At 42.5% G+C, this 12,115-nt stretch overlaps 1 protein-coding gene across 9 annotated transcripts in view; it reads right to left on the bottom strand.

Moving 5' to 3' along the window:
* YEATS2 (YEATS domain containing 2) overlaps positions 1–12,115 on the bottom strand; it is a 49,636-nt gene that overhangs the window by 26,041 nt on the left and 11,480 nt on the right. For 7 of the 9 annotated variants that reach the window (XM_065675500.1, XM_065675503.1, XM_065675502.1 and 4 more), the window contains 7 exons: positions 11,808–11,969; positions 9,980–10,091; positions 8,463–8,507; positions 7,255–7,441; positions 5,347–5,586; positions 3,350–3,508; positions 288–391 (listed from right to left, as the gene is read on the bottom strand). In XM_065675500.1, the coding sequence (XP_065531572.1) occupies positions 288–391; positions 3,350–3,508; positions 5,347–5,586; positions 7,255–7,441; positions 8,463–8,507; positions 9,980–10,091; positions 11,808–11,969 (1,009 nt within the window). The remainder of the gene's footprint in view (positions 1–287; positions 392–3,349; positions 3,509–5,346; positions 5,587–7,254; positions 7,442–8,462; positions 8,508–9,979; positions 10,092–11,807; positions 11,970–12,115) is intronic. The other 2 variants (XM_065675504.1, XM_065675505.1) reach the window with 2 other exon arrangements.

Here is a 12,115-nt window from a genome sequence, read left to right on the forward strand (position 1 = left end):
TTCAAAGATAAAACATTTTGAGAGCTATGCCCTCTATGGATTTCCTTACAGAAATATGCCTTTAACAGAGGTGTAGGCAAGTCTAATTAGAGCTGCAGGAAGTGACACTATCATCTTGTGTAACCACCATGTTCTCATATGGATCCATCTGTTAAACACAGTAAACCTTCATATGAAATGACAACCAAAAGAACTTGCCCGAAATGCAGAAGTTATAATACTAAAAAGCCCTAATTAATAGGAAGCTGGATTTTAAATGGGAAGTACACACCTAATGAGAACATTACCTTGACAGCTGAGGTGACAAAACTGCTCCCATGGGTCTTTGAAACAGGAGATCCAGTTCCATGAGAGACCTGACAAGCACTGGTCAGTTTGCTGGTTGGACTTCCTGTGTATTGGGAAATAAAGCAGATGTGGGATGAAGGCCCAGGAGTGGTGACACCAAACACATGAAACCTCTTCTAAGAGGTAACATGGCATTTCATTTTAAGTCTGTATTCTCCATGAGGTGTGTCAGTGGAACTGGCATGGGCACGAAACAAATCCACTACTGAATTTCCACCTGCAGAATCCATGCCCGAGACAAGACAGTCTCCTCCCAGAGCTCTGTGTGCTGCAAGCAGATGGCCAGGTACCTTCCTGGCTGGCTGAAAATATTGGGTAGAGATACAAATATGTGAAATTAGGACAGTAAATGAGCTGCCAGTTGCAACTTCCTGCTGCAGATGTAACATCTTCCACTGCCCTGAAGCCCTGTGAACCTACACTAACTTCAGACACTGGTATGGGAGAAGGTTTACACAAGGCTGGAATGGGAAGGGAAAGGAAGGCCAGAAAAAGGAGGGGAACAAAGTGAGGAGTAACAAGAGGAAGGGACAGAATAAGCAGGGTAAAGGAAGAAACAGAAACAAGCACTCTCCTGACCCCTGAGATGGATGGGGCTTCAGTGCTAAACTTACCCTGCATTATAACAGTATGTATGCAACAGTGTTGCTCAGCAACAGTTTTCTTACTGCTGTTGGGCTGGACTGTTAAATTTCATTTGTTCAAGAGATGCCAAAGCAATGGATTACACACATGAAAACACAGTAACAGTCTCCCATACAGCTGTACTACAATTTGTACTTGAATTTAAAAGTAAATGAGCAATTGAAATAATGGGGTTTGGGAAGGCTGGCTTTCAGAGAGCATAAAGATCTCAAACTTCTTTTTCAAGATGGTCTACAGTCTTATCAAAAATATCCCAGTGACTGTCTGTAGCACCACATTACACTCACCTCAGCCTGGCTGCTGCTGCCGCCAAAAAGCCAGTTCCAAATTCCCTCTTGTGCTTAGGGTCTGGTGCTGAGGCTGCCTGGCAGCAAAGCTCAATTTGGGGAGGGTATTCATTTTCTGCTCTGCCACTGATCTGACCTGACTCATGCACGATACAGGTGGAAGGAGTACAGGGGAGGGAGATGCAGCAGGCAGTTTCTTCCAGGCCCATCTGTACTTAAATCACACTCACATGATGGGGACCTGCACCTTTAATGGTGTTAAATGGCTGTATGTCCAAGCCATCTGGTGCATCTTCAGATCCTACCCTCCATGTACAAATCTTTACTAGGAAATCACAAAAGTCACCCAAACAATAATAAACCACATATGCAGAGTTGACAGATAGGCTGGAGATAAAGAAGAAACAGAAAACAAAAAGGGCAGAAAACCCTCAACCAAACAACCACCACCACCAGCAAAAAAACCCAAACTCCTATTGGTGAAACAGCTTCAGTGTTACCAAGAAACATACTTAAAAAAATTCAGTTGTGACTATGCTGCCCCTACCAATTCCATCTGTGATGAAGTTAAAATGAACATAACAACTGTATTCCCTCAGATAAAAGGAACAACCATTACTAAGGAAATTTCTGCCCTTTCCAACCATGCCCAGCAAACAGTTTGTGTGTTACATGGATGCTACCCCTTCACCACATAGCTCTGAGCATCCTTCCGAGATGCTGGCAAGCACACACATAAAGAAACAAGTGTGTTTTTAAATAGACCGTGGTTCTTGGCCACAAATCACAACTAACCAATCACTTCTGAATGACCTTTCCTCCAGAAGCAACACAAAGATTACTAACTGACCTCTATACCCATCACCTGTCTTCTGCAGTTCAGTCCTCCCCGCTGACCTCAGGCTTATGTCACCACTGAAGCACCAAGGGAATCTAATTAGAAGAATACAAACTGGCTGGAAATGGGCCAGCTAGAAGTCAAGAGCAGTAACAAAACCCAGCATGGCTGCTCTCCTGGCACCCTGAGTCTATGCATATCCTACATATCCAGAGCCCCACACACTGGGACCTAAGACTAATCTGCCAGTTGCTGCGATCTCTCCATGCTTTTAGCTTACATCCATGATACAGTTCTCACCCAACCACCCGAGCACTGTTTCTGTCTAAATTTCTGTGCACCACAGTCTACATTACTTTCTCCCCTTCCCTTCTTGTCTGCAAAGAACAGGCTCTCTTTGAAGAGGCATCTGTGAGTTCAATTTGGCCTTATGTGCTGTTTCTTAAAGGAGTTATGTTAGTCTGAGATACCCTTAACCATGCTATACAGGCCAGCTGTGCAAACCAATACCTCCCTCTTTCTTTGCAGAGAACTTTTGCATCTTCTCAAGCTCATATCCTGGTGTTATACTAACCATTCTAAAGAGAGAATAAACTTGAATGGGTAAGACTAAGTGTCCTGAGTTCAGCAGTAGCAGTCATTTTTCTCCTTGGTAGCTGGTGCAGTGCTGTGCTTTGACTTTTGGCCTGGGAACAGCACTGATAACACTGATGTTTTTAGTTACCACTCAAATGTTTTAGTCTGACTAAGGACTTTGTGAGCCTCATGCTCTGCCAGGGAGGAGTGGAAGCCGGGAGGATGCAGAGACAGGATACCTGACCCAAACTGACCAAAGAGGTATTCCATACCACAGCACGTCATGCCCAGGATGTAACTGAGAGTTACCCGGAAGGGGCTAGTGGACTAAAGGGTTGGAGGAGGTATTGGTCAGTGCTTGGTCGGGTGGGGTGGGGGAGTTACTGGTCGGCTGGTGCTGAGGTGTTGTATTCTCTTCCCTTGTTATTTCCTTTATCATTATTATTATTGGTGGTAGCAGTAGTGATTTGTGTTATACCTTAGTTACTAAACTGTTCTTATCTCAACCTGTGAGAGTTGCATTCTTTCGATTCTCCTTCCCATCCCTCCAGGAGCAGGGGGAGGGCAAGAAAGGGGGGGAAGCGAGTGAACGAGCTGTGTGGTTGGGTTTAAACCACAACACTAAGCCACTGCCTTTTGTGATCACACTACACACCTGTGCTTGTGGTTGCAGCTCCAACCATCTGTCCAGGCTTGTCCACAATAACATACGGGTTATTAATGACTGAGCTAGCAGAGCCTTGCTTCATGTGCACCGGAGTGGAGGTTGGGGTACGAGGTAGCGGAGATGGACTAGGGGTCGATATTGGAGAACCTTAAGAAAAAAAGTCCAATGCTTCCATCTTGTAAATGTTGTAAGAACATAAAAATACAGCAGTAGTTGTACTTTGCGCAATGGCTTAGAGAAGGAACATTTTGTGAGGATGCATTTCCCAGCCTGAGTGAGATGGAGAAGGAAAGAGAAGACAGAAGGAAAAGAAAAGGTACGTAGAGCATTATGGCTCCCACCTACCCTGGACATTCTCTGCCTAACAGGACAGGCAGAGTTCAAAGGAACCTTGAGAAGCCAACGTCCTGAGGGATATTGCTGAAATCATTCTCACTGCCAAGACCAGCCCATCCAAGGAGATGAAGAAAGAGAGCTGAGCTCCTTACTAGGTGCTCTCTTTCCCTTGTGGAGCCCATAGTACAGGCATTCAGAGCCAGGAACTGAGCAGATAACATAAAAAGGTTGTGTGATGCAGCAGCCATCAGACCAGCATGGACGGTCTCGTCTCTTCACTGCTCTAACTACAGCAGAGGCCAGACTGTAAAGCAGACTGTAAAATGTGCAACTTCTGGGTAACAGGACCAGGAGAGAGAAAAACTAAACAAAAGAGCTGCATGAGGGTAAACAAGAAATGCAGAGAAAAGGACAGGCAAGGAAGTGATTGGAGAGAAGAGACAGCAGCAAGCACACTAAGCTTCAACTGACTGTTAATCTGCTTTCTTGGCAGTGATGGACAATTAAAATGGAACATAAATGCTGAACAAATAAAATCCCCACGTCTTCTAAACTGCTTTTGAAATCTGAAAGGGGTGACACTTTTTGATAGACAGCAGAGCCTTGGAAAAATATTTAGCAGGGAAACATTTAAATAGCAAATATCAACAGAGAACAGTCCAAGGATTTTAAGAAAGACAGGATGGCCCTCTGCTTTCTGGAAAGCCTTGGGAAAAGAAGATCAAGAGCAGAGCTTATTAAGAAGGAAAAAAAGTACTTGGCAGAGGTTCAAATGTAAATCAGCCTGAGTACAATTTCAAGATGTCAAGGAACAACACTGAAATTTGATTAAAAACCCAACAAACCAGACACACTTGAGGAAAATTATCTGGGAGCAGATCATCAGAAATCACATATATTGATGGCTGGTGCTTTATCCTCTCTACCCTGAACACGAGAAAATGAAGGAATGTAACAGGTCATTTTTCAGTTTCACAACATGTGACACGGTGAGCTGCACATTAAAACTTTCTGATGTAAAACATCATCCAGTGGATGGCATCATGCCCAGGCAGGGAAGTGACTATAAGTGAAGTGAGTAAACAGCACCTTGACCCTGTCCGGTTCAGAAGCTATCAAAAGAGTATCACATTTCTCACTGTAGTCAGCTGATAATTTAATCCAACAGAGAGTGGACTTTTGGAAGAGGAAGACCAAAGCTGTTCCATCTGAAGAGATATTGCAAATACAAGAGGGACCATTTGAGTCTACCAGGTTGAATCTAATTAATTTGCCCAATAATCAGAAAACAATTTCTTCTTGTCTGAAAGCAGGAAGGAGAAGAATAGCTTCTTCCCACATCCAAATACCCCACATGGAAGATGGGTCCTTGACTGGGAATTCCTGTGGGTAGTAGTCCAGTTAAAGACTACCTTTTAAAAGCATTCAAGAACAGGATGAGAACAGCTCTTATCCTGCTTTTGATGTCATGTGAAGAATTTCAAACTTGTATTTCTGTCCTTGATCAATAAGAATTGTGTTTAGCTCCTTATTCTAGAGTTTCCTACTGCCTTGTTCAAAACTTGGCAGGAAATCAGGGGAAGGACTCAGAACACGTCCAACTGGTTCACTTTCTTGTTTTCCACTGGGATAAGCAAACTAACATTCACCTGATACAATCTTGCAACTCATGGTGATAGGCTGGAAGGATTTTCCTGGTGACTCTGCAGGGCTCGGACTCTGACCTTGAGGCACTATTTTACAGCTAGCTGCAATGGGTTGAAAGGCTGAATTTCCATGAGAGCCAAAGGCAACTTTCTGTGTGGCTAACTTGGTGGGAGTCCGTTCTATTGAAGATGGCAGGGAATAAAACGTGGCATGTCTTTCAGTTTCAGCATTCCCGGGGAATCCTGATTAAAACAGGGAAAAGAAGAGAAATAGTTCTTAGGCTGAGGCATCTAATTCCTTACCGTGCTTCTCTAGACAAACAAAACCCAGGTACAACAAACATGCTCTTGAAGGAAGGAAAAGAAATTGGTGGGCAGCACTGAATGGGAAGAAAGCGGGGTAGAGAGCTCCTCCTGTGCAAGCCTGTTGGATTTGTCTCTGAGCAGAAGACGCTGTTCACAGCCTGTTCCACGGTGGCTGGTGACCAGCCGCTTCTCACACATTTTCTTGGAATGACCTTTCCATTGACCAAAAGCTGCTGGTAGTTTCACACATCCTCAGGGCTCCACAGGACTAAGGCTGGATCTCCTTCACAGAGAATCTCACGGTGTTTTTTTTGGAGTAAGGGCAGAAGGAGACCTCCTACTGCCTTCTGACCTGGATTAAAGAATCCACCTTATTTGATGTAGGAGGCCATCCGCTAACCTCTAGTTGATGAGAGAAGCCACTGCCTGTCAGTGTTACGAAAGAGGCAGGTTTATTTCCCCCCTGTTAGCTGCAGCATTGCTTGCCTACAAGTGCTGTGTATCTTCCTGTATAAATAAAAAGCCTGTGCATTTAAAATTTGGTTGCATTTCTTCTTCTTTGACCACAAAAAACACTGCATTCACACATTGGACATTCCTCTTACTGAGCCAGAACACTGCCAGGGGCATCACGGCACCTACCAGAAAGCGCACGATGCTGGACACCAGCTTAAAGCCAATCTTTGAACACAGGATAAATCAAGAAAGGCATCAGACCATGTTGCTAGAAACCGTATTTTGAAATATACAGCTGCTTTTTCCAGACAGTTGCTCACAGTAAAGCGTGCAAACCATAAAAGACACCCTTGTTCCTCAGCCCAGTTAAGCAAGGTCGGTCATGTAAGCCTTGACACTGTATATTTCAGAAAATGAAGCCAAATTCTAACAGATGCAGTGTTTTTCCTACTTCACACAAACTAAAGATCAGAACAGTGTGCCCAAGGGCCAGCACCAGCCTGTTTCACCCAATTCCAATGATCTTAAGGCACCAACTGCTGCCCCACTGCAACAAGCACTGCATGTCTTGATCTTAAAGGGGCAGGTGAGAATGAGACTATGACTGGGACAGATGCCATCCCTCCTACAAGTATACACATCTTTTTCACTCTATTTTCAACACCAGAGTTATGTAGTACCTTTTGTTCCCCCACAATCAACTCACGTTAGGCACCAAAGTATATATCTGATCACACCACTAGATCAATTACTTAAATATATACACAGGCCCAAAAATTTTAAGAAACCTAAAAAAACCCTCTGAAAACAGTCTGCCAAGAATAAAGCTACAAGTGCTATTCAACAACTTTTTTTACTAACTGCATCTGCTGCATAAAGGTCCATCTTCACCATGTTTAGCAAAACAGCCTACTCAACAAACTCCATGTTAAAAACAAAAAAACCCACTCCCCTCGAATCAAACAAAACCCAAATAAACCATAACTATTTCTGAATTACTTTTCAGAGTACACTGAGAAAATTATCATCTAGGGTGAGCAAGGAGGAGGTAGCACTGGCAACCTTTAAGGAACAAAGCAATTAAGAGGAGGTATCCAGAACAACTGAAGTTCCAAGAACTCAAATTTCACCAACACCCAATTGGTTTACCTTTGTCCACCGAAGCATCTGGACTGGAGTCTCGCAACTGTTTAATTGGTGAAGAAGCTTTGACTGGTGCTGGGATGCTCAGTGGCAGCGGTAAAGATGTAGGAACATCAGAAAGGTCAGACTCTGAAGACTGGGAGAAGAGATACTCCTCACCAAGGGAATGCCTATGTAGCTCCACATCCACTACCTTCCACAGATAGGAGAAAGCACATTACTATTTGGTAGCTGGGTAAAGACAGAAAAAGTGAGAACAACTACACCTTTTCTTTTTAAGTCTAGAAACTTCTCCCTCTCCTCCCCCCCCACCCCGTATAACATTTCCATTCACTTCAAGGACAACTCTTGAGGTCCAGCAGCACTTGAGCTAAGACAAAAATCTTCCAGCATTTAACCCTCACAGTAAAACAGCACATCCCTCAGTCCGTGGGGAAATCTGAACAGTGAACGCTGGAAGGAATACAGAGCCCATCTCCAAGCATCTCACTAAGGAAAGTGCTGCATACCCCCCTAGGGACAGGCACAAAACTGCAGCTTGCCTTTTTTGATAAGGCCTTGAGAAACACATTATCTGCTCTTCAAAACTGCTCTTTAATCACCGTAGACATCTCACATTAATTCTCCACAGACTGAAAAGCTGAAGTAATGCAATTTCACCATAAAAATTTTCATTCACCACAGTACAACAGGAAAATAACACTAAAAATCCTTCAGGGATACAGCAGACTATGAGTTATTAATTATATATTTTAACTTCTAAGGGTTCATTTTCCATGATGATACCGAATCCTGACAGATGCAGAAACTTAAAAGTACTTAATATACTGCAAAATTTCAGCAGGATAGCTAGGTGATCCCTTTAGCTTAAATTCTTTATGTATGAGGTCTGCAACACATCAGAATGCAAATCAAGACATCTAATACCTGAAGCTCCATAAAGAAATGAAAATTTTAACTGCAGGACAAGTTAACTTCTTTATGAAAGAGCTAGACACAGTCTCCCCTGAACTAGAATGGGGAAAAAATGACTGTTGTCATGAATACTGACAAGGTGTCACAATAATTTCATGTAACAAGACAGCAAAATATACATTCCAGAAATTGTGAAATCAGATGGGTCTGACTCTGTGCTTAGTCCCATGTATCTCTTCCTTTTTAAACATCCTTAAGGAATCAAAATACAACATCCATTGCACGATTTGTTGACTCACCGTTTCTGCACCGAGTGTCTGCAGGCCTGTGTATGTCCTGTCCAACTGGATAAAACAATACAATATATTTATGTTGATCTGGGAAAAGCAATATATTAGCTAGAATTTACAATACTAGTTTCAACTCCTTTCAAATATGTAAGTTGAGCAGCATTACATCCAATTTTTTGAGGCCACAGGGTCTGAAATCTGCACTGCTCTGTTAAGTACCCTCTCTTCTGCAAAAAAAGCCAACCCAAAGCCCATGCTGAAGTAGAAAGGAGCAAAAAAGCTGAAGGAAGTAAGAATGACGGGGAATTATTACCGCAGTCTAAGAGGAGTCTTAGAGGAGTATCCTTTTTTACTCCTGATGTCAATATAAGGAAACAATAATGAGAAAAAACTCAGCTTTAAACTGACCGGCACAAAGGCTGTGCTTACACTGCAATTTTTGACTGATTAACTGGTCACACTGAGCACCAGTAGAAAATCCCCGAGGCATCTAATAAGATACCTCAAAGCAGCTGCCAGCCACAGAGGAGGGCTCAGCTCACTCCTATCATCTCACAGCAGCCATGGGATCAGCATGCAAGCAGCTAAGATTTGCAAATTTGAGTTCTTGTGTGCCACAGGCTATCTCAGTTTTCTTCTGTAAGCTGGGTTTCCTCGGCTGCACAGCATCCATCACACTGTTACCAATTTCTTCCTAAGTTATATCTCTCCCAAATATAATTTACTCATAATCTGCATGAAATGTCCCCAGGTGCCAGGGGAACATTTCCAACCTTTTCTACTGTCTGTGTTTGGGGTTGCAATGAGGTATCTGCATTAGCATGAAATTCATTCATGCAGTCAGGGTTTAAGTAAAACTAATCAGGCTGCTCAGAGAAACAGGAAACTAAACCAGCTCAGGATTTAATTCCACTAACACCAGGGACTACTAATTAAAAGGAAAGCAACAGCAATGGCCTATTTTTCCAGGACTGCTGCATAGTGTAAATCCTATTGAGTACTGCAGGACAGGTGAATGAGATGAAAAAGGAGGCTCTCTTCAACAGGAGCAAAGAAATAACAAGAAATCTCAGCCTCTGTCCACTCCAACAAAAGAGGTAATCTCCAGGCAATACATGCAAGTGTTGAAGGAATAAAGCAGATACAGCAATCACTCTACCAACAGCAATCACTCTACCAACAGAAAGATAGCCCTGCAGTACCCTGTCAAGTTAAAGCCAGTGAGAGGATAATAAAAATCCCACACTGGCGGGAAACAACAGGTAAATGCTTTGCTGCTCTCAGCAGAATCAGTTCCAGCTTCTGCAAAGCTAGGTTCCTTGGTTACTGCAGTGACTCAAATATAGCCAAGGTAAGAGGCTTCCCTGGATCTTTTTTGATTCTCCAGCTCTACTATTCATGTGCAAATAACAAGCAGGACATATACACAACAGAGAGGCAGAAGCACATACACAAGCAGAGCCTCTTAGAGATTACGCAGGAGAGCTCATTTAATTGCCCTTCTCTCAGATATTTTGTTCAAATACCTTCAAATTGTGTATGATATCAATCCTCTTGTTCTGGCTATCCTTGAAGTGTATCTGAACTCTCACAGGAAATTCTCCCCAGCCCCTCCTGGTCAGGTGAAACGGAGGTTCTCTGAAAACAAAATGGTGATTCACATTTTGGATGCAGAAGTGGTATAGCTTTTACCTACCTCCTTTTCAGAAAGCCAAAAACTGCTCTTCTAGGTGACAACTAAAGCCATCTTCTGGTCTGTTATTTACTACAGAGAATGCAATTACAGAAATGAAATTTTTATGGCTTTGACAGCTGAAAACACTTTTATTTTGCACAAAGGCACAGGGAAGAAAATGATAAAGCACTGTTGGATGAGGGAACTCAGGAGACAAGCATCTTTAAAGCAGAGAAGACTGGGTAATGCCAAATGGAAAAAAAAAAAAAAGAAAAATACTTGTTTAAAAAACCCCAAATCAGCTCTTTGGACACAGCTGCAAGTTGAGTTTCGATGCAGCATTCTGTCACCACTTTCTGCTATTCCCTATCTAGTAGCAAGAAGGCACATGCTTCATATAAGGCTAAGTGAACAACAAACAGGCAATAAGAAAATGCTAACTCAATCACTGTCATTCTCTATGCTGGAAAAGAAAGATGTTTTTATCTATAAAATTTACTATTACTCTGTTTGTATTTCAGCCTGTTGCTATTGTAAATCCCAAATGTAGTTTTGCAACAGAACAAAACATAAGAGGTTTAAAGGCTATTTTTACTCCAGAACATTTATATTCACTACAATGACTGGGACTATGCAACAAGAAAACAATTAACCAGCCAGGATTAAAGCAGAAGACAAAAAGCACTGACATCAGATACTAGAAATCTAGAAAGGCACAAAAAGACAGCAGTCAAGTGTAATTTAGTATGTTATACAAGAAATGCAAAGGATTTTGCTTTTGTTCTGCTCAGGGCTGCCTGCTCAGAAATATTACTGAGCAGTACCTACACCTCTTATCTCAGAGAAGTCTTTCTGGAGCTGCCATTCAGTGGTTCAGTTTTGCCAGAATTAAGTTGCTATCCTGTACCTAGGCAGTCTCGCCACCCTCCCGCAGGAGGCAGCTGAACGTCCTGTAGAGAATAATTTCTTCAGGATGACACAAAGCAGTTCAAAGGCATCGCACTGTCTTGTCCAAAAGAGCAAGAATGAGTGACTGACAGGGCATCTGCCTGCAGCAGTCAACAGAGAACTGAGCCCACTCATCTCAGAGTCACAGCTTTGAATACAGGTATGGGAGGGGACAAAGAAGCTGCTGTTTCTGCAGCACCAGCATCATTACACTGATAGAATACTCCTTAAAGCATGAAGCCAATGTCACTGATCTAGCTACAATGGAGAAATATTTGGGAGACGGATACAACTTTTTGCCCAACCTCACATTTATCATGAAAACTATGGGCAAAACAGTGTCCTGAGACTCCTCTTTCTTTTCCACACTGGAATGGATGGGAGGTAGAAAACATCTCTTTTGGCAACAGAAGTCTAACCTAAGCAAGAGACAGTGTAACACATACAGGAGATGGACAAACTGGAATGAATAACATGAAATGCAACTAATGAATGCTTTTTCTAAGTAGGAAATTAAAAAAAACCCAACCAAACAAACCCAAACCACTGCTTGGCACATTTGCTACATAAAATGTAATTATTTTTTCGAGTAAGTCAAGCCAAGCAAGATGTTAAAGATAGACATGGAATACTAAATCAGGAAAAGAAGTTGCTAACTTTGTAAGAAACCTGCCATCGTAAGCCTGGCAAGCACAAAGACTGGAACAGTGACTGCAATTATTCCTTATTACCTCACTTCTACCAGGTCATTTGGCTTGTAACTGGGATGCAGAAAGAACCAAACTTTCTTGACAAAATGATTTATGCTGGGTTCTCTCCGAGAGCCTCGGACATACACCATCCATTTATGGGTCGACTGATCATTTTCTTCTCTCTTGTCAGGAGGAATGTACCTGACAAAGAAATTAAAAAACAAACACAAGATAAAAATCCCAAACAGATGAATACCATGAAAAGTATTTGGGGAAAGATAGGCAAAAAAAATGGGAATGGTAAAACTCCTACGTAAACCATGCCCCCTGTACAGTTCTGCTTGTTA

Source organism: Lathamus discolor, chromosome 3 (assembly GCF_037157495.1).
Source record: "Lathamus discolor isolate bLatDis1 chromosome 3, bLatDis1.hap1, whole genome shotgun sequence".
NCBI lineage: Eukaryota > Metazoa > Chordata > Aves > Psittaciformes > Psittacidae > Lathamus > Lathamus discolor.